This window comes from Sinocyclocheilus rhinocerous, unplaced genomic scaffold (genome assembly GCF_001515625.1).
Source record: "Sinocyclocheilus rhinocerous isolate Xijiao unplaced genomic scaffold, SAMN03320098_v1.1 scaffold53, whole genome shotgun sequence".
In the NCBI taxonomy this organism is placed as follows: domain Eukaryota; kingdom Metazoa; phylum Chordata; class Actinopteri; order Cypriniformes; family Cyprinidae; genus Sinocyclocheilus; species Sinocyclocheilus rhinocerous.
The window spans coordinates 1766541-1788953 of record NW_015645538.1 but is presented as its reverse complement, the minus strand read 5'-3'; the positions used below and the strand labels follow the sequence as shown (position 1 = coordinate 1788953).

General features: G+C 38.1%; 1 protein-coding gene across 1 annotated transcript in view; it reads left to right on the top strand.

Annotated features, from left to right (window-relative positions):
- Positions 1 to 22413, top strand: part of LOC107706219 (zinc finger transcription factor Trps1-like) — a 124635-nt gene that overhangs the window by 21154 nt on the left and 81068 nt on the right. Inside the window, exon 3 of the mRNA XM_016509851.1 lies at positions 19545 to 20404. Within this exon, the coding sequence (XP_016365337.1) occupies positions 19545 to 20404 (860 nt within the window). The remainder of the gene's footprint in view (positions 1 to 19544; positions 20405 to 22413) is intronic.

Below are 22413 nucleotides of genomic sequence, written 5' to 3'. Positions count from 1 at the left end.
ACTTTAGAAACGATGATGTTACCAGCTCCTTGTTGAGAAAGATAATGTAGCTCTTCGGCGATTAAGCTATTTAGTTGATAAAATTACGGGGCAGCGCTAAAAAGTTCGTCTGAGCGCTAAAAAGAATGTCTGTGCACGCGCAGCGTGATCTGTGTGACTAAACGTGTATCGTATCGTGGCCTCTGTTTCGTGATGCGTATCGTATCGTGACTTTGCTGGTGATACACAGCCCTAGTGGTTACACAAATGCAGTTAAAAATATAGATTTATCTAAAATGTTTTTTCCATGTATCTTATGAAAGTTTACAGGTTTTACATGATCGTGATAAAAGTAGAAATAATGATTTACTTTTTCACAGAAAAGGTTGATTGTTAATAGTGGTCGACCGATATTGGTTTTTTGACAGCCGATGCCGATATCTTGGAAAGCTATGTGGCTGATATAAAGCCGATATAATTTTATTTATTGTAATTAATATTTAAGAAATTTGAAATCATTTGAAAATTGATTAAAAATAAATGTGTTAAATAAACATACTTATACTTTAGATGACAAAGTATTTTTCACAAATAAGTAAATATTTAATAAAAATATAATTAAAAAGGAAGTAAACTGTAACCAACAGGGCACTCATCATATATTTTCAAATAAAGCCAAGGTAACACTCATTTTAAATACAGCACACAGTGAACATGACATGAATATGACAGTGGACAAATGCATAAAGCGCAGCATAATTTAAAATCACGAGTTTAAAGTTTGTCGATTGCGCGTCTCCAGTGAAGCTGAACTCCCCTCCTGTCCACATTCAATTCTCACCGATTGACCGTCACGCAGAGAACACGCGATCATGCAGCAGCTGTTTTACTAAACTCTGCTGAGGTGAAATTCAGTGCAGTCCCATACCGTGATACGTATCGTATCGTGGCCTCTGTTGTATACATTTTTAATTCCTTTGTTCAACCATTCTATCTGATTATTAGACGGACTTCTATCCGTATTTAGACAGAACTGTTAACGACAACAGCGAACATATGGGAGAATGTGAGCACTGTGTGCTCAGGCGCTGCCGTTCTCAGCGCCATCAAAATAAAAGTCTGGTGCGCCGTCAGTCAAACGCCGTCAGCGCCTCCAACGCATCAGCCAAACAGGAAAACTTATCGGCCGATGCTGATATTTAAAAATGCCAAATATCGGCCGATATATCGGCCTTGGCGATATATCGGTCGACCACTAATTGTTATTATCTTTTATCTAAATGTTATTTCTATCATAGTAATTTTATGCATTAAGTTGTGGCTGTTCTTTTGAATATTTTTAAACTGAGAGACAAATCAGAATTATTTTCTGTAGACAGAGCTTAACTTGACTTGAACCCGGAACATTCCTTTAACTTTGACTCAAACGAAGATCCCAAGCTTTGAAGTTTATTTTCAGACTTGCATGCAAGATATTGCTTTAAGATTTCCATGTGATACAACACGTATACTCTCAGTCTTGTTTTTTATTTAGTCAAAGAGTTCCTCAGCTTTTTCTGTTTGTTTTGTGGAAAGTCAGGTAGTGGGTTTAAAATTGCTTGAGTCCTATAATGAGATTGTGAGTGTCGCTTTAGAGAAGCCTGAGGTATGTCGCAACAATTTGTGCTTTTAACTCGGAGGGGAAATGCATCTCAGGCTGTGGTTTACTGTTGGTTTCACACTGTAGCTGCAACGGCTTGCTTTGGATAGTAAAAAATATCATTGCAGCACAGGAGGAGAATCAACTTTATTTAAAACTTTCTACCTGTTCAACTTTCCTTTTTCTTGTTAAACTCGATGTTCAATCATCTCAACTCGTCTGAAATCTCTGGATATCTTATCTCAAGGTGCGTCTCCACGTTGGTGGGCTGCAATCAGCCGTTTCCTCCTGGGTAGGACATCGGGGAGATGTCAGCTCGTAAAAACCTCATAACCATTTCAATCATCAAGGTGCAGAGAAGGAAATTAAAGCTATTGTTCTGCCTGCAGGGCCATTTTAACTGTCTGCTAGTCCTTCATGGGAAAGTTCAAAAACATCACAGAGCAGGAGCTGTTTCTGCTACTCCATAAATGGAGGAGTGTGAAAAGAGGAGAGCGGCCCAGCGCAAGCAGGGGGAAAACAGAGGAACCCGAGCAGAAGTGATTTCTCATCAGTGCCTCTGGTAGCACATTGTGCAATGAACAATCACGTCTGACTTTTCCTGTTGCTTAATAAATATATATTTTTAGATGAGTACTACAGCACTGCTGGAAGTGTTACACGTGTGGTGTGACTTGCTTTCTGAACTGCAGAAATTTTTATTTCACTTGAGATTTAGAAAGACTGCTTGCATGGTTTGGCAGTTAATTGGTGGTGCTGTTTTTATGATGACTTTTATTTGTTTTTGATTGTTGAATTGACTTGCCACTTTTTATGAAGATTATTCAGCAATCCAAAAGGTTTCTCAAATTGCGTTCCAAACTCAAAATACAAAAAAAAGATATTTTGCAGAAAGAATATATTAAAGAATATATTATATTAATTAATTTATATTTAAAATTATTTGTATTTTTTGTGACAGCATGAGAATTTGAGGATAAATGTACTTTATTGTCTTGAAAAAACAGCAAAACATATTTCTCGTTTTCAAAACATTTTTAAACTCCATAATCTTTAATCAAAATGCCTTAGCTTGCTCTTCATCTGAAACAAATTTCCTTTTCTGCTGATGTCTCTTGAGTCATGTTAAGCAATAGCACAAAAGTTATTTAGGCAATGTTTTCGCATATCCTCATTTAATCTGGGTAATTTCTGGTATACAATGCCCACTGTTCTCCATCCATGCAGTTCATAATGCACAAGTCCTGCCCTACTTTTTTTTTTTCATTAAATGTCCTGTTTCGCTCAGACATGTCACATTCTGGAAGTAAAGCATGTTGCGACCGGCAGTTCACGTTAACTTAAAAAAGCAGCCATTTCTCATGTCCTTTGAGTTCCATGAGGACTTTCTTCCCATCTGTCTCTCCTTCCTTTCTCTCTCTCTTTTCACACGCACGCGTACACGCACACTCTCACACACGGTGGCGTTGGCGGAAGCCTGTTATCTGCAGTTCTCTCTAGAGTGCGTGATCCCTGCCCCTCTCTGGCAGCTCGGGGCCTGTGATCACAGGAAGCTTAAGGGAAGCAGTTGTTCTCTGTTGTCTCCGGTTCTAGCGTGCGCTGATTGAGTGCACAGAGGCCAGGTCATTCAGACAGGGGCCTCCGCTCCTCCCCCTCCCCGCTGCCTGACTGGAAGGCCGATTGGGGAGAGATTTGGGCACGGCTTGGTAGAAAGTTCTTTTTTCTGTTCTGGTATAATGACACTCTGACCAGAAGGTTCTGGGTCTTGCAAATTAAGCAGGTAGTTGTGAACAAGGCGTCTGTGTGCTGAAAGGTCACGTGTTAATTTGAAAATTGAGTCTGATCACAACTTTTTCTTGGAAATTCAAAGGTTTCTAGTTAGAGTAGGGGTGTAAGAAAATATCGATTCACGTGAGTATCGCAATATTTTGTTTGGTGATACTGTATCGATTCTCAAAAACGCAATATCTATATTAAAAAAAAATTTTTATACAAGATTCATGGCCGTTGTTTCGTTTTGAGTTTATATCCCGACCGCTAGATAGCAGTCTTCTTACCTCTAAACTTAAACAGTGACAACGTGTGCGTTCCGCTCCTGCAAGGTTTGTGCAGTCCCGCCCGCTCCCGCAAACATTCTAATATTACATATAATTTTCGCGTATCAGGGAGCCGCTATCAATGGGGAGTATTTAAATCTCATTTGAATGAGCGCTCGCGTTGTTCACTTTCGATTTCGCGATCACGCACACTCTGTGTAAAGTGAGCACATCTTACGATATAAGATATTTGTCAATGAGCTCCGGATCCGTTGAGTAGCAAATCCTCCACCATGGTCTTGTAGGTCATCCCTCCTCTCAACCCATGATCAGTCAAATCTGACTCTTCCAAGAACTTAATTGTTCCCCCTTTACTCGTACTGCACAAAAAGTGGTTCAGTAGCGTTGAATGTTACAGGGACAGATTAATGCAAATGCAGATTTCACTGTGTTCTGGTTATATATATATATTTTTATTTTATTTTATTTTTATTTAGTCGTTTTGCTAAGGTTTGCATATGGTGGTGTGTTCTAAATGACAGCTTCTATTCCTAAAATAAGAAATATCCCAATATATCGTCTTGCTTACAGTATCGCAATATATCGCAACATATTGTATCACAACCCCTGTATCGTGATATATATCGTATCGCCAGATTCTTGCCGATACACAGCCCTAGGTTAGAGGTTAACCAATATTTGCTGAGAAGCAATTTTGTAATTAAGTTTAGCTGTGTTTTGTAGAAATTTTTCATTTATATTAAAGATTTATTTATTAGTGCAGAACTTCCTTACAAAATTAACAATGACTTACCCTTGAAAATATTTTGTAATTGTTAAAATAAATTAAATGTGGTTCATCACTACTGACTTTTTTTTTCATATAAATTGAATTATGTAAAAAGGAATAGAAATAAACTCAACTCAAATCTTTTTGGCATCCTTTTGGCATGGCATTTTGAATATTATTTGACCATCATACACATGAATGTTATACTGTTCTGATGTGATTTACTGTGCTGTTGTGTTTCTTCTGCACTTACACTACCGTTTAAATGTATGGGGGCAGTAAGATTTTTTTATGTTTCTTAAAGGAAGTCTCTTATGCTCACAGAGGCTGCATTTATTTGATCAAAAATGCAGTAATAACAGTAATATTTTGAAATATTATTACAATTTAAAATAAGTGTTTTCTGTTTTACTATTCTACTGTCAAAATGTAATTTATTCCTGTAAAGACAGCTGGATTTTGAGTAGCCATAGACTTGATCGGTGTCGTGTCATAGCTGTGTGGGCGGAGTCGGCGTGGGGGAAAACAGTCTTTTCCCCCTCATTGGAAAAGCATGGTGTTGACTCAGAATGGCCTACATAAAATCATTTCTGCCGCTCGACAGAGCAACATACGTATAAAATCTGAGCCGTATTGGGTCGGACTGTCCATACGATATCTGTGACTGGACAAACGACCCAACGGAATGGCCAGAGGTGTCGTTTCCCGACATTTAGCTTAATTTTAATAAAGTGATAAAGACTTGAGTAAAAGCCTGTCGTACTTTCTTATTGATATATTAAAAAGATTTTTTACATTGACAAAACAGGTAACATTAAGGTCCGAAGTGCCTTGAAATGCGCAGCGTTATTCTATGTGGTGTGTGCTGCGGCTTATACTTTTACTATAGTAATACCATTGCTAATTTTCGTAAGGGATTGTGTATAATAATATGAAATAAATGTTTTAATAGATTATGACATCACAAAATATCAGGGAGTGAGATTTATTTGATTGTGATGCGAAGGAGGGTTACTGTAAGCCCCATCAGAAATGGGTTGCGGTGCTGGGGGACAGGGACTAATGACAGATCATTGCAGGGTAAGTAGTGTAGCCTATCTGTGCTACCCACTCAGTGCTACCTCCGGTAGTCCGTCTGTTTATTAGTCCTATACATCTTTAGATCAGGTTTTTTAACTTATTAGAGGTACAGAACGCTACACAGCAACTTTTCGGCATTGCACCAAGCAAAAATCAATCGAAATCATCAATAAAAGTAAAGATCAAGCGCCTAACAAGGTCTTCGTTAATTCGAATGGTTTGTTTTCCCCCACGGCATAAACGGTTATGGCGTTTTTGTGGGCGTTCCCAGCAATGCCGAACAAGTCTATTGCTCCAGTGTCACATGATCCTTTAGAAATCATTGTCATATGCTGATTTAGTGCTCAAGAAACATTTCTTTGTATTATTAATCTTAAAAAGTTTTTGTGGAAACCATGCTAGTTTTTTAAGGATGCTTTGAGGAATAGGACGTTCAAAGGAACAGAATATATTTGAAATAGGAATCTTTTGTAATTTCTTTTTTTTATAATAAATGTCTTTACTGTCCCCTTTGATCATTTTTATGTATCCTTGCTGAATAAAAGTTTTAGATTCTTTCAAAAATAAAAATTACTGAGCCAAAACTACCAAATGGTAATGTAAGTAATATGATAAGACAGTATTTAACAAATATTTAGCATTTGAAAACAAAAGCATCTACTAGTAAATCTCTAGTGCTGGTACATGAAACCTTTTAGCAGTTTCCTTTATATTCAAATTATGTGAAACTTGTGATGAAATAATATGATGAAATATTGGAATATCTGTCAAGCATGTTTTGGTCAAATGCAACAGGTCCACATGTTCTGCAGTTTGACTTTAGTTCAGTTGATTAAGAGAGGGGGGGTGCGAGTTGGGGAGGTGGGTTAAGACCTTACCAAAGGCAACAGTTTTTGGTGTTGTTTTTTTGATGTGAATGAGTTCTCATGAATAAACATGAAGGGGTTTGTGTTGGTTGTATTGTGTACCGTTGACATGCCACGTAAAAAAGGGAAGAAAAAGTCACAGAGAGGCAGTTAGTCACGGGCCCTTCTTATTGAGCACGTCACCCTTTCACAAGCTGCCTCATGGAAGGAAAACAGGGGGTGAAGAGAATTATGGGAAAAGCTCTTTATTTTTGACATGCCAACCCCTCCTCTCTCCTTACTCCACAAACACACTCTCTCTTTTTCTGACGTTTCTCTGTCAGTTTTGTACTTTCTCCCTCTCACATACTGAAACGACACATCGCTTAAGGTGAGGGGACTTCCTGTTTACACTGTTGTAAATGAGTTGCATGTTTCCACGTATGAATGAAATCATCCCCTGCAGGTCTGTCAACTTTAAATCTTCTGTTTAACACACAACAGTAATTTTGTATGAAGATAAAGATGTAATGAGGTACAGCAAACTATTAATGAAAGATGATGAGGTGTAATTTTCTACCTGAAATGCGCTTTTATGATTTTATGTAGAGCTTTTCAAATCTGTTTTTGTAACTCCAGAATCATAAAACCTGGCTATCTCCACAGGTTTTAATGAGGAACACCATAGTCTTCTCTTCAAGTGCTCTTTGCTATTATTTTTCCCTCTTTTTTCTCTTTTGCATGCTGATATTTCAAAGTCAGTGGAATATTGGGCGTAGCACAGATCGGCGTTCCCGGACATCTGTATGGAGACAGATTTTGGCAGTCCACGCCTCCTTCAAAGGCCTTAGTGTTGCAGTGGCAGTATTCGTTTTTTTTTATCTTCTTCCTCTCACACTTTGAGGATGGGAGGAGATTAGTATGCCGTTCCATACACACGCACACACACATACACACACCCTCTGAAGAAAGCCCTGTGTTCTGGCAGGCCTGTTGATTTATTTCAGTCTCTAAAGATGTCTCCTCACTTCTTGTTTACATTAAAGGTTGAATCCCTTGTTGAGAGGCTGCCTACGTTCCGCACTTTCTCGTTTGATATTCAGCTCTTCCTTGTAGAATCTGTATCCTGACTTTTTGCTTTCTGTTGATGACTAGATGCTGCTTGAGGAACTGAAAAGATGAGATCATCGAAAAGAGATTATGGTTGCTATGGTGATAACTTTTCTTTATTTGTGTATGACACAGAAACGTGATGTTTTCGCCACTGGACAGCAGCATTAGCAATATTGGACTTAAAAGTTAACTGGAAGTGCATAATATGGTGCCAAACCGGAAATGTGTGTTATTATACAGACGTTTCTTATAGAAAATACATAATTGTTTCATTGTGTTAAAGACCCTGTGAACTTTTGAAACCCTATGGGTTTAAGTCCATCTGTGTTAGCTCTAATGGCAAATAGTGTACTCCTAAAAGCTGGCAAAAGAGTCTTTTGCCACAATATACATTTTAAAATCTTCATCTTCAGCGGCCCTGCTGTCTCTAGCTGCCTGTTGCATCCTCAAAGTCACTTATTCGCGGCACGAGAGCTACTCTTTCTCTCAGTTTCTATGGAAATGCCTGCTTACTTGATTGGCTGTTCCAGATTGCACAGGAGATTTCTGTGTTTTGCAAACGGACCAACAATAGCGGATGCAAAGAAAGTAAATTGAATTTAATTAAAAAAGTAAGGTTGATAGAATTTCTTCCAAAGCTTACTATGCTTTTATCTGCTGCTTTCGGGGTTTCTCTTAATCAGTATAATTGTACATTTGAATTTATTTACTCTTACTTTCAAGGAAAGAAAATCAATTTTCAGATGTATGGCATAGAGAAACGTCCTGCATCTGAAGAAGAAAAATAGAGCACTTAAATGAAATTGACTCAGTGTCACAGCTTGGTAGTTATCTTGCTTTAGAGGCAATTATTTCTTTGCCATGTTTTAGCCCAGGGTCAAATTAATGTGACACACAGCCGCATGGTTCATATGTGAAAGTGTGTGTATCACCCGATTTGGAGGGTGGATATGGGTGATGTGGGGTGGGGGGCCACTGACTCAGAGCCCAGTTCCTCCTCTTGACATTTCGCCTTAATGATAATTAATTGCACTGCTTCTATCTAGCATCTAACATATGTGTTTTCCATAGACCCTCCGCATGCTTGAAACTCTGCTCCACAGACAGTAATGTGATTTATTCCTAATGTTACAAACGAGATTAAACTCCTCTGCAAGATGGATCCGGGGTCCTTCGAGTCCTTTCTCACCACAAAAGTCTGCGGTGGTGACATCATAAAAGATGGGAGGAATAATAAAGGAGACGGTACAAGGTGGGATTGTGGGATGGCTGGGGGAACACTTTTGTGACAACTCGCTCTTAGACGTGACCGCACACACATGGTATGCCTGACGGATCCGAGTCGTGGCTAATTGCCATGTGTGCTGTTGAATATACCATTGTTAGAATGGAAAGCAGGGCCTGTTTCATTTTAAAGTGATGTTCTTCTAGTTTTTTTCCATGTCATTCTCCTTTTGTAGCCCCAAAAACTTGATTATTGGTAAATCCCAGAACATGCAAGTAAAATCAGACGGAACCACAGTTCTTTATTTGAGTTTGTTAAAGTTTAGCTCTGCTGTTTATGTGATCGTACCAGTTACTCATTTAGAAATTAATTCCTCCACACTGTCTTCCAGCCATGACAGAAAGCAATTAGAGCGTATAGTTTCTCTCTTTTTTTTTATCCCTGTCTATTGCTTAAATTTATGATGCCGGTAAATAAAGGATGCAAAATGAGTCTCATCATTTTAGATCTTGGGGAACTCAATATTCCGCCTGACTGATCAGTGGCGTGTGTGCCCGCGCAACTGCTTTAGTATTTATATGAGGGAGCGTCAGCATGCGTGTGTGTGTATAGGGTTTGTTATTTAAGACTTCGCTCAGATCCACCCCTGTCGGATTGAAAGCACAGGCCTGAATTATGAGGGGCGGTTTGGGTAATGTATTTTTTATAAACTGACTTTCTGGGTGGAGAGCTCGGAGTGACCCAGGCTGCAGCGCTCCATGGGGTCCTCCAGCTGTGTGTGTGTTAGACCCTCCGCATGCTTGAAACTCTGCTCCACAGACAGTAATGTGATTTATTCCTAATGTTACAAACGAGATTAAACTCCTCTGCAAGATGGATCCGGGGTCCTTCGAGTCCTTTCTCACCGCAAAAGTCTGCGGTGGTGACATCATAAAGGATGGGAGGAATAATAAAGGACACTGTACAAGGTGGGATAAATGGGGGAACACTTTTATGACGACTCGCTCTTAGACGTGACCGCACACACATGGTATGCCTGACGGATCCGAGTCGTGGCTAATTGCCATGTGTGCTGTTGAATATACCATTGTTAGAATGGAAAGCAGGGCCTGTTTCATTTTAAAGTGATGTTCTTCTAGTTTTTTTCCATGTCATTCTCCTTTTGTAGCCCCAAAAACTTGATTATTGGTAAATCCCAGAACATGCAAGTAAAATCAGATGGAAATACAGTTCTTTATTTGAGTTTGTTAAAGTTTAGCCCTGTCGTTGCTGTGATCTTACCAGTTACTCATTTAGAAATTAATTCCTCCACACTGTCTTCCAGCCATGACAGAAAGCAATTAGAGCGTATAGTTTCTCTCTTTTTTTTTATCCCTGTCTATTGCTTAAATTTATGATGCCGGTAAATAAAGGATGCAAAATGAGTCTCATCATTTTAGATCTTGGGGAACTCAATATTCCGCCTGACTGATCAGTGGCGTGTGTGCCCGCGCAACTGCTTTAGTATTTATATGAGGGAGCGTCAGCATGCGTGTGTGTGTATAGGGTTTGTTATTTAAGACTTCGCTCAGATCCACCCCCGATGGATTGAAAGCACAGGCCTGAATTATGAGAGGCGGTTTGGGTAATGTATTTTTAATAAACAGACTTTCTGGGTGGAGAGCTCGGAGTGACCCAGGCTGCAGCGCTCCATGGGGTCCTCCAGCTGTGTGTGTGTATCTCCGCTCCCATGTGATCCTCCTGGGACCGCGATGTAGAGAGGATTAAATCTGAACTCACAGTGAAATATTGAGGGACACAAGTCTGGGACCAAAATAAAGTAGCTATGGGCTTGAGTAATTGACAGTTTGTTCAATTTAGTCAGGAATGGCTCACTCGGAAATTAAAATTCGGTCATAAATGTTGTTCCAAAACAGCATGAGTTTTCTTTCTTTCTCAAAACACGAAATTTTAAAAATTACGCTGGTCGCTATTTTTCCTGGGACCAAAATAAAGTAGCTATGGGCTTGAGTAATTGACAGTTTGTTCAATTTAGTCAGGAATGGCTCGCTCGGAAATTAAAATTCGGTCATAAATGTTGTTCCAAAACAGCATGAGTTTTCTTTCTTTCTCAAAACACGAAATTTAAAAAATTACGCTGGTCGCTATTTTTCATGCAGCTGAATAGGCATTGAATCTTTATAAATTTAAAAAGAATGCAAAATCCATAAATGTATACCATATGATAGTTTGAAAAACAAACTGAAAGTTAAAGTAATTCCTTTTACCTTTGTGTACAAAGTTTGAGCACAAAAGTTTCAGCTAGAGCTTGTTCCATAATGCAGATTCAATTCTGTCAGATTCAAGTGAATGAAATAATATAGATTTCAGTTGTGTTTGTATGTGTGGGTGTGTTTTTTTAAGCAGACTCATTAAGCAGTAATCTCTTGCTATGCAACACCTCGATACACTGCAGACGCACTTAACCAAAGCATCTGTAATGAGCACACACGGTAAAGAAATGCGCAAAACACAAACATATGTAGAAATAACTTTTACATTTACTCCCGCCACCGCCAGGGTCTAACTTAAACCACCTGGACATTGTCTGGACTCCACAAATCTACTGCCTAGTGGGAACGACTTGGTGCCATAAGTTAAACCCTACCACTAAAAATCTCATCAGCGCTGACCAGACTGTGCCGGATTGCTGAGGAAATCCCCTGTTTTTGTTGTTGTGTTTGAAATGAGATCTAAATGAGGTTGACAATGAAGATGACATATTTGGAGTCACATTGCCTCTTTACAAATGAGGCTCTGTGTGTATGTGGCCGGCCCTTTTGATACTAGAGATGGGCCAACAGGAAGCCGGCCAGTGCTGGCTTTTTCACAGGGAGCTGCCTGTGCAATGTTAGTGGAGTTTGTGTGGATGTAAACCCATGGCAAGTGGCCGTCACAGCATTAGTTTGCCACTCAGCGATCCGCTTTTCATCTGTAGTTCATTTTGGATCATTGTGATGTCGTGAAACATCCATCAGATACGAAGTGTTTTGAGTTGAATTGTTAAGTGCCTGTAGTGCCTTTAAGTGCTTGCAGATGCTGGAAGTTTAATAAATGGGTAAAGTAAGTGACGTGACATTTGTGCACATCTGTATGATATATACAGATAGATTAATTTATATTAATATATTAATTTAATTAAATATATTATTTGTATATATTATCATTTTATGCATAAGAATGTTTTAAATTTCTGAATTAAATTGATTAATGATTAATATTTTTTAAGGAAAAATATTTTATCAGAACTGATTATTGCTATTTTTTTTATATATATTGATTAAAGTCTTTAAAACTTATGTGGTGTAAAGGGAAAAAAAAGTTTTTTCCCCCTTATTTGTCATTTACCTATCTAGTTATATATATGTGTGTATTAGGGATGTTCATTTCAGTTATTTTTCGAGAGAGAGAGAGAGAGAGACTCTGCCTGAATGACTGAGCGCGTCCTCCATCAGGTTAAGTCATATTCATGAAAAAAAAATTGTTTGCGATGTCCTAAGAGTAATGTTGTCGTAATATCCTAATATCTTTTCAATGTTTAGGGGTAACGTACTCCCTCATGAGTGGTGACAGTGCTATAAAGTGAAGCTTCAGTTTTTCCCCCTGTCGTTTATCCCAGCGTTTACCCCTCACGTCACTAGCTCCGCCCTTGCGCCATAGCTCGTGACTGGAAGAGAAGATGAGTCGTTTTGAGGGGGAGGGGAGGTTAACGTTTTGATTAAAGATTACGAGGGCACATGAATTTTAAAAAAATAATGAAGTGCACGGAAAAATTATTTATAATAAACACTACAGTATTCCATTAAAAAATAAGAATTTTCAATTTTGATTTCATGGTTACTTTAAATTAGAATTGAATTAAATAAGAAAGGATAAGTGTCAGTGACCCGGTAAAAATACTAACATTTGTTTCCCGGGGATTAATTTTACATGCGCAAAAAGCAGCAAACAACAGAACATGAGGATTCACATGGTCATCATATAACATCACTCACCTGCAGCGCTTCTGCGAGCAGAGAAAAACATAATACAGCTAGGCTGTATTATGTATATATATATAAATAACGAATAAATAGGCCTGTATGAGAAACATATTTTTACTTAAATTATAAATTAAGAAAATGTAGAAACCAGACGGCAGAAAGCGGCATCTTATTTTTCTTTAGGCTTATTTTACAAAAGCTCAAAGATTTGTTTTTATTGCGAATGTACACAAATAAAGGCAAACCTTTTATCCGATCGATTATCTTTATGACTAAAAGGAGTAGTTTCTTCCACTGTTAGAAGGAAAAAATTCAAGTGATTGTGCCGGCGCCGCATGCGCGCACACAGTTAAGCTTTGACAATGCAGCCTGTTCATTATCATAATAAAATACAGTCAGTCAAATATGGAAAGAAACTATGTAGTAAAAAAAAAAATGTTGTAAAATCTGTTAAGCCGTTAAGGTTGGCTTTTTTTTATAGTGTTCATATCGATATCGGAATTATATCTTATCGACCGAAATTAAGAAATATATCGGGATATAAATTTTGGCCATATTGTCCAGCCCTAGGTCTGTGTATGATTAACTGTTAAAAAAAAATTATTATTGTTTTTTTTTACTTTGCACGCACAGCACATGCAAATGACTCTTTTTGTTTTTCAGCATGCAAAATGTGCATCAGATGGCATGTTAATTGAACTATTCTGATGTGTCGCACTTGTCATTAGAGGGTTTTTCTCCACAGGAATTTTGCGTCGCAGCATTGTCAGTTTTGATCGTGTATACAATGTGATTTTTTGTGTGTGTGATTAAATCACACCGAGCTTTTCCATCACCGTGTCACAATGACAGTGATGAAACGCCTGTCGACAGGTAGATTTCTCTGATAAAAAACAAAAACAAATGTCAAAACATAATATAGTAGCGTTAAATCATGTGGCTGATGAAAGCAATTGACAGCATTTTGTTTATTCGCATCTCTAAGACCCCCTGGAATTCTTCACTTAGTTAACACTCCCATACACAGTGTCAGAATCATCGGTTTGTAAGCTAGTTGTAGTAATGCCCGCTTATTGAGCTTTGACTCCTGTCATTAGATTGCATTAGCTGAAGTGTCATAGAGCGCTGGAGGGACAGCCCTGCCCCATCTTCTGCTCTGTATGCAGACAGAGGCCGCTGTCGATCCATTCACCCCCTCCTTATTTTAATTAAGAAAATTTATTGTCCTGTCCTTTTCAAAAAGCATATTATACTTTATTAAGTAAGTTCTTGAGTAGGCACAATAACAGAAGAGGAGCAGTTTAATATAGGAAAGGAAAAGGAGGTGGGGGTGGATAGTGAACTAGTGATTTGAATTGACTGGTACAGGAACGCAGCAAATGCCTGGGAGCTATAAAAGCTGATTATTTGGTTTCTGATGGCGGCCTGGAATGGTAATGTCTCACCGCTTCCCCTGCAAGTTTTAATGTAATTGTGCACCATATCAGGTATTACAAAACATTTCTGGTCCTCCCACTCTATTCCTTTTTTTTCTTCTATGTTGGTTAAGATGTTTCTTAGTATTCCATCCTGATAGCAAGACCTGTTCCTTTATTCTCAGAAACTGAGAGACCGTGAAAGGAAAATGAGAATGGGAAAGTGTTTAGTTCAGTAAATCAATAGCTCTCTAAATAAGTTCTGTAGCCTAATATGCTATGCAAATTTTAAATCGAGTTAACTTGATCCGTAGTATATTAGACAGAAACAGGGATCAAATCGTTTAGATTTGAACTGACTTGAATTGTGAACTGATTTGACTGAATCATTGAAAATACCCAACTCAAAAGAAGAATTAATCACGAATCTGTTATTGCAATGGCTTGTGGGCATGTTTATTCACCAGCTTTACACGTGAGTAATATCTAGCAGATGAAACATTTTAGAGCACAGCATAAATAAACATATATTCATGAGGGATGTGAATCGTAAGTTTTTGTAATTCTGGTTCTGATTCTTCTTAATGATTCTTGTTTCATTTAATGATCTTTTTAGTACTTTTAAGGAAGAATATTTGGAAATAAAGAAAAGCCAATTATATTGCATTTACTTCCCTCAGCAGTCTAATAATGAGATCATGTAAGATTTCAACAGAACAAATATATATAATATAACTGTGTTTGTACAGACTTTTTAATGACGTTCCATGTACTTATTAGAGGTGGCAAAAATTAATTCCAATAAATCTCTTAATTCCAGTAAAATATATATTAAACAAAATACAAATGCAGAATGTAGAAGCATATTTCGTTTGTATTTATTTATTTTTGCATGTAGTGCTACATTGTTGATTGCGTTTCTTGTTATGATACAATAATGATATGTAGTTTTGGATGTTTTATGACAGATTAAGAATGTAGGCTTTCAAGAACTGGGATCAGCCATTAGTTGCATCTCTTCTACCAGTCAGTCACGCTCGCTACAGTCACCACTGTTATTTGAATACATTTCTTCAAAAGCAATCTTTTTTAGAGGGTAGTTATATGACAGACAGGTGCGTTTCTCATCAATATCAATTTTAAATGGATAGCACACCCGCCATGAGAGTGTAAGAGATGCTGTGAGTGATATGACTGGGTGTGGTTATATTTGTGATTCGATTTTCAAGGCTTTTATTAACTTAGCTCGGGTTAAGGTGTGGCCCTTCTGTAAAGCATGAATTTCTTTATTTAATATCCATTTGCATCACAGACTAAATGAGGAAATTGCTCTCGACAGTGTCGAAATAAGACAGGCCCCTGTTTTGTTAAACCATGAGAAACTGTAATTGCCCTAAATTGAAACTGGCCAACACGCACACCATCCTGCAAATGCAAAATGATGTTTAACTGAGCGCTATGCTAAACCTTTCATAGAAATTCACTTTTGTGCAGCTTGTGCCAAAGGAAACTCTAGTTAATAGTGCGATTTGCCTGCTATGAACAAACACGCATTACCTCGTTGAGTTCTGATGGAATTTTTTTGCTATGAATCACTTTATAAATTCCACATTTTTTTTTCTCTCTCCCCTATCATCTTTGATTTTGGTAACTGATTAAAATGTGTATCCCTAAGCCACATCAGTGACATAAGTGCACATATTTTATTCATTAAAACATCATCAACAAAGGCCGGCGCCGACATAGTCACCAATATTAGAACCTCATTGCTGTTCATGGATTGAGCTGGAACAGCAGAACTGTTTCTAGGGCATTCCGTCTCCGATTTTCAAAAATCAAAGAACAATTGAAAAGCTTTTATAGAGATCAGAATAGGCGCCATTGGCTCAATAGTTTGAAGTTAAAGATATTAATATTAATTAGGTGAGTCTGAGACGATTATTTGACAGTGATTTCACATTTCTTTTTTTGTATGAAGGCTAAATACAAATAAAAGGTGAACATTAATTTATTTGTGCTGTTTATTTTTCTAAAATATTATATGGTTTTATATGAGGTGTCATAGACTTGGCAAATTAATTTTTCATAAGTTTGTATGCACAGACAGTTCTTGGCAGTTTTTACGAGGCTTTTTTTTATAGTGTTCATATCGATATCGGAATTATATCTTATCGACCGAAATTAAGAAATATATCGGGATATAAATTTTGGCCATATTGTCCAGCCCTAGGTCTGTGTATGATTAACTGTTAAAAAAAAATTATTATTGTTTTTTTTTACTTTGCACGCACAGCACATGCAAATGACTCTTTTTGTTTTTCAGCATGCAAAATGTGCATCAGATGGCATGTTAATTGAACTATTCTGATGTGTCGCACTTGTCATTAGAGGGTTTTTCTCCACAGGAATTTTGCGTCGCAGCATTGTCAGTTTTGATCGTGTATACAATGTGATTTTTTGTGTGTGTGATTAAATCACACCGAGCTTTTCCATCACCGTGTCACAATGACAGTGATGAAACGCCTGTCGACAGGTAGATTTCTCTGATAAAAAACAAAAACAAATGTCAAAACATAATATAGTAGCTTTAAATCATGTGGCTGATGAAAGCAATTGACAGCATTTTGTTTATTCGCATCTCTAAGACCCCCTGGAATTCTTCACTTAGTTAACACTCCCATACACAGTGTCAGAATCATCGGTTTGTAAGCTAGTTGTAGTAATGCCCGCTTATTGAGCTTTGACTCCTGTCATTAGATTGCATTAGCTGAAGTGTCATAGAGCGCTGGAGGGACAGCCCTGCCCCATCTTCTGCTCTGTATGCAGACAGAGGCCGCTGTCGATCCATTCACCCCCTCCTTATTTTAATTAAGAAAATTTATTGTCCTGTCCTTTTCAAAAAGCATATTATACTTTATTAAGTAAGTTCTTGAGTAGGCACAATAACAGAAGAGGAGCAGTTTAATATAGGAAAGGAAAAGGAGGTGGGGGTGGATAGTGAACTAGTGATTTGAATTGACTGGTACAGGAACGCAGCAAATGCCTGGGAGCTATAAAAGCTGATTATTTGGTTTCTGATGGCGGCCTGGAATGGTAATGTCTCACCGCTTCCCCTGCAAGTTTTAATGTAATTGTGCACCATATCAGGTATTAAAAACTTTTCTTGTCCTCCCACTCCATTCCTTTTTTTTTTTATGTTGGTTAAGATGTTCCTTAGTATTCGATCCTGATAGCAGGGCTGTACCTTTATTCTCAGAAATTGAAAGACAGTAAAAGGAAAATGTGAATTGGAAAGTGTGTCCATTCAGTAAATCAATAGCTTTCTAAATAAGTTCTGTAGCCTTATATGCTATACAAATTTTAAATGAAGTTAATTTGACCCGCAGTTTATTAAACAGTAGCAGGGATGAAATCGTTTAGATTTAAACTGACTTTATTGTGAACTGATTTGACTGAATCGTTGAAAAGACCCGACTCAAAAGAAGAATTGCTCACAAATCTGTTATTTCAATGGCTTGTGGGCATGTTTACTCACCAGCTTTACACAAGAGTAATATCCAGCAGATGAAACATTTTGGAGCACAGCATAAATAAAAACTTGTATATTCATGATGGATGTGAATTGCATATTTTATAATTCTGGTTCTGATTTTTCTCATTTAATGATTCTTGTAGTACTTTTTGAGGAAGAATATTTGGGTGTAAAGAAAGGTAATTTATATTACTTCCCTCATTAGTCAAATGATCATGTAAGATTTCAATAGAACAAATATATAACTGTTTGTACAGACTTTTTAATGACATTTCATGGACTTATTATAGGTAGCAAAAAATGAATCCAATAATTGCCTTAAATATATTAAACAAAATACAAATACAAAATGTTAAAATGTATTTCAGTTAAAAATGAAATATTATTTGTATATTTAAAATATCATAAATTTATGTATTTATTGTTTATTCAATTAATTCAGTGTGTGGTGCTCTCTGTTCTCATGCTAAAGCACTTTATTATCATTATTATTATCATCATCATTTATATGTCTATGACGTTTGGTAGCCTGGAAACACATTTTTTAAAATTCCTTTATTTCTAAGTTCTCCATGACATTGGGACCTGTTTGCAATGCATAAAAACACATGTACACGATCAACAAATGAGTAATCTTGCTGTGTGGTGTGGTAATTAGCATTTAGTTTATTTGTCACTCTCATCAACACGTTTCAGATCAGTTACCGCACTGTGGTCTGAATGTAGTGTTATATCGTTGATTGCGTTTCTTGATATGATAAAATAATGATGTGCAGTTTTGGATGTATTATTATGACAGATTAACAATGTAGGCTTTCAAGAACCGGCATCAGCCATTAGTTACATCTTTTCTACCGTCGTCAGTCACACTCGCTATAGACACCACTGATACTTGAATAAATTTCTATAAAACGCAATCTCTTTTAGGGGGTAGTAATATGACACAGACAGGTGCGTTTCTCATCAATATCAATTTTAAATGGATAGCACACCCGCTGTAGTGTGTTTAGATGCTGTGAAGCCTCAGAAATCGCAGAGTGTGGATGGTGAGAGCGTTAGAGATGCTGTCAATGATATGACAGGGTGTGGTTATATTTGTGATTAGATTTTCAAGGCTTTTATTAACTTAGCTCTGGTTAAGGTGTGGCCCCTCTGCAAAGCATGAATTGCTTTATTTAATATCCATTTGCATCACAGACTAAATGAGGAAATTGCTCTCGACGGTCTGTCGAAATAAGACAGGCCCCTGTTTTGTTAAATCATGAGAAACTGTAATTGCCCTAAATTGAAACTGGCCAACACGCACACCATCTTGCAAATGCAAAATGATGTTTAACTTAGCACAGTGCTAAACCGTTCATAGAAATTCACTTTTGATAGCAGGAGTTCGTGCCAAAGGAAAGTCTAGTTAATAGTGCGATTTGCCTGCTATGAACAAACACGCATGACCTCATTGAGTTCTGATGGAAATTTTTCGCTATGAATCACTTTATAAATTCCACGATTTTTTCTCTCTCTCTCCCTATCATCTTTGATTTTGCTAACTGATTAAAATGTGTGTCCCTGAGCCACATCAGTGACATAAGTGCACAGATTTTATTAATTAAAACATCATCAACAAAGGCCGGCGCCGACATAGTCACCGATATTAGTACCTCGTTGCTGTTTATGGATTGAGCTGGAACAGCAGAACCGTTTCTAGGGCATTCCGTCTCTGATTTTCAAAAATCAAAGAACAACTGAGAAGCTTTTATAGAGAGCAGAATAGGCGCCATTGGCTCCGAAATTGTTTTTAGCATGTGAGCAGTCGGAGCCACACATCGAGCGAGTTACTTCTAACATTGCTCTTCTCTTTTTCTGGGTTCCAGATATGGTGCGGAAAAAGAATCCCCCTTTGAGAAGCTTCGGCGGTGAAGAAGAGGAGGGTGAGGCGGTGGCGGCCGAGGCCACGGGCCCAGAGAGCGGGAACGCGGGGAGCCAGGCCTCAGAGCCCGACCGTGCTGTGGCCGAAGAACAGGAGGAACCGTCCTCCCCTGGCCCCATCAAACCAGACAGGCCTGACTTGCATTACTCCAGCCACAACCTGGCAGCATCCTACTCCAGCCGCGAGGGCACTGATACCGAACCGCTGGACTCTACCACCTCCCCAACGAACTCTGATCCAGGTGAGAGAGGAGACTGTGAGGACGACCGGAACGGTCTAAAACCCAGCACCCGGTCAGGCGGTGTCATCGTACAGGGCTGCACCAGTAACGGAGAGGAGAGGGACGCCACACACAGTCCGCTAGCATTGCTGGGCTCTGACAGCCCTCGTGGTGCAGCTGTCGAAGGCTCTAAAGTTCCTCCTGTTACACTTCATCCACAGAGGCCCATTGGGGGAGCGGAGGACACCCCTAGCCCTCTGGGAGCTGAGACGGGAGCACCTCCACCCACCTCACCCAAACTACAAGACTTTAAGTGCAACATTTGTGGGTACGGTTATTACGGCAACGACCCCACGGACCTGATCAAACACTTTCGTAAGTACCATTTGGGCCTGCACAACCGGACGCGGCAGGACGCGGAGCTGGACAATAAGATTCTGGCACTACATAACATGGTGCAGTTCACAGCCCAAACACAGGCCAAAGACTCAGCGCGCCTCCTCGGCCAATCAGCTCAGAGCGGCTCTGCGGCGGAAGCAGGGTCACCCAGATCCTCCGTACTTAACGGCACCTACGACGTACAGGTAATCACAAAGCAGATGAAAGGAGAGAAATGTTGTTTCTAGATACAGTATACATATTAATTCAATCCTATAATAAATAATAAAAGTATGGTAACACTTTAATATAGGGACCAGTTCTCACTATTAACTAGTTGCTTATTAGCATGCGTATTATTAACATATTGGCTGTTCATTAGTACTTATAAAGCACATATTCTGCATGACCATATTCTACATCCCTAATCCCACTACCCAAAACCTAAACTTAACAACTACCTTACTAACTATTAATATGCAGCAAATTAGGAGTTTATCGAGGCAAAAGTCGTAGTTAATGGGTTGTTAATAGCGAGAATTGGACCTTAAAATAAAGCGTGACCAAAAATTCTAATAAGTATTAAAAAATACATAAAAAAATAGTTAACTAAAAAAACCTAAAATATTATAGTTTTTTTTTTTTATGAAAATAAACTGAGCTACTGTTCAAAAGTTTGGGATCAGATTTTTGTTCTGTTTGACAAGGTGAGTAAAAACATTTATAATGTTTAAAAATTTTCAAGTTTTAAATTTCAAATAAATGCTGTTCTTTTCAGCTTTCTGTTCTTAAAAAATCTTGAAAGCACAGTTTCCACAAAAATATTAAGCAGCACAAATAAAAGAAATGTTTCTTGAGCACTAAATCAACATATTAGAATGATTTCTGAAGGATCATGTGACACTGAAGAGTGGAGTAATAGTTGCCGAAAATTCAGCATTGCCATCACAGGAATAAATTACATTTTAAAACAGAAAAAGTATTATTAAAATTTTCCATATTTTAAAATATTAATTTTTGATTAAGTAAATGTAGCCTTGGTAAGCATAAGAGACTTAAAAAAAAAAAAAAAAAGCACTTACCAGCCCCAAACTTTTAAACGGTAGTGTACGTGCTATGTCTATTTATGCATATTAGAGTTTTGCTTCATTCCTCTCATCACCTGTATTGAAATCAAGTTAATCTCCCGTCTGCTTTGCCTGTGAAATGCAATTTAATGATACATGGACTTGCTTCATATGTAGAGTGTTCTAAATCAGTGACTTATGAAGGCTCGTTTCAGTTAAGATGCTGCCTTGGAAGGCAGCTGCCTATGTAGGAAGCAAGATGGCCTTATAGTTTTGGAGCAGTGCTGTAGTCAGACCCATGGGTCATTAAGGCTTAAAAATGATGCATGCACATGCAGCTGTGAAACTTAAAATTTATGTCACAGAAGTAAAACCACTAGACGGATGGTAACCGTACATGATGCATGCAAAGTCATGCACACGAAGAAACTCACACACTGATGAACATTGGCTGCATTAATTTTGAAATTTTGACTAGCCCTCATACAGTCTGTATTTGTTCATGCATGTGTTATAAAATAACGTCATGAATAAGCAATCAAGCTACTCCATTCAAATTGAAATGCAGGCATCATTTGTCATATCACCTTAGTGATTTCTGATTTATAAAAACAAACAAAAAAATGTGAAGGAGATTAGTCTGGATCATGCTGGCACACTGTATTTGGCTTTGTTCTGTGACTTTGGCTGATTTATCGTAGCACTAGCCTCAGTGTATCATGTTTAAATGGACCATTATGAGCAGTTGCCTGCTTTGCACATGTGCATGTACTCAATCAAGCAAGCACACAGCGCAGCTTAGAGTACCTGATGTTTTTTCTTCTTCTAATATCACCAGCCACAATCTTTTTCAATTCAACATCAGCCTGTCTACAAATTGTCGTAATACCGTATAAATTCTTAGGAAAAAAGTTTGAATAATGAGTCTATTCAGAATTCATTCCTAGTGGAATTTTCCATGCAGTAATATCGACGACTGCGATTTTCTCATTTTCCCAATGAAAAAAGGGGGGAAAAAGAGCGTAGGGAAGCTGGTGAGGGGAGCCAGTGAAAACACAGGAGTCGATTTATTTTAAACGATGGGTAATGAACAGATGTCATAGTCATTTATCTGCCTAACTTTCACCACAGTTTCACTCTTCACTTCA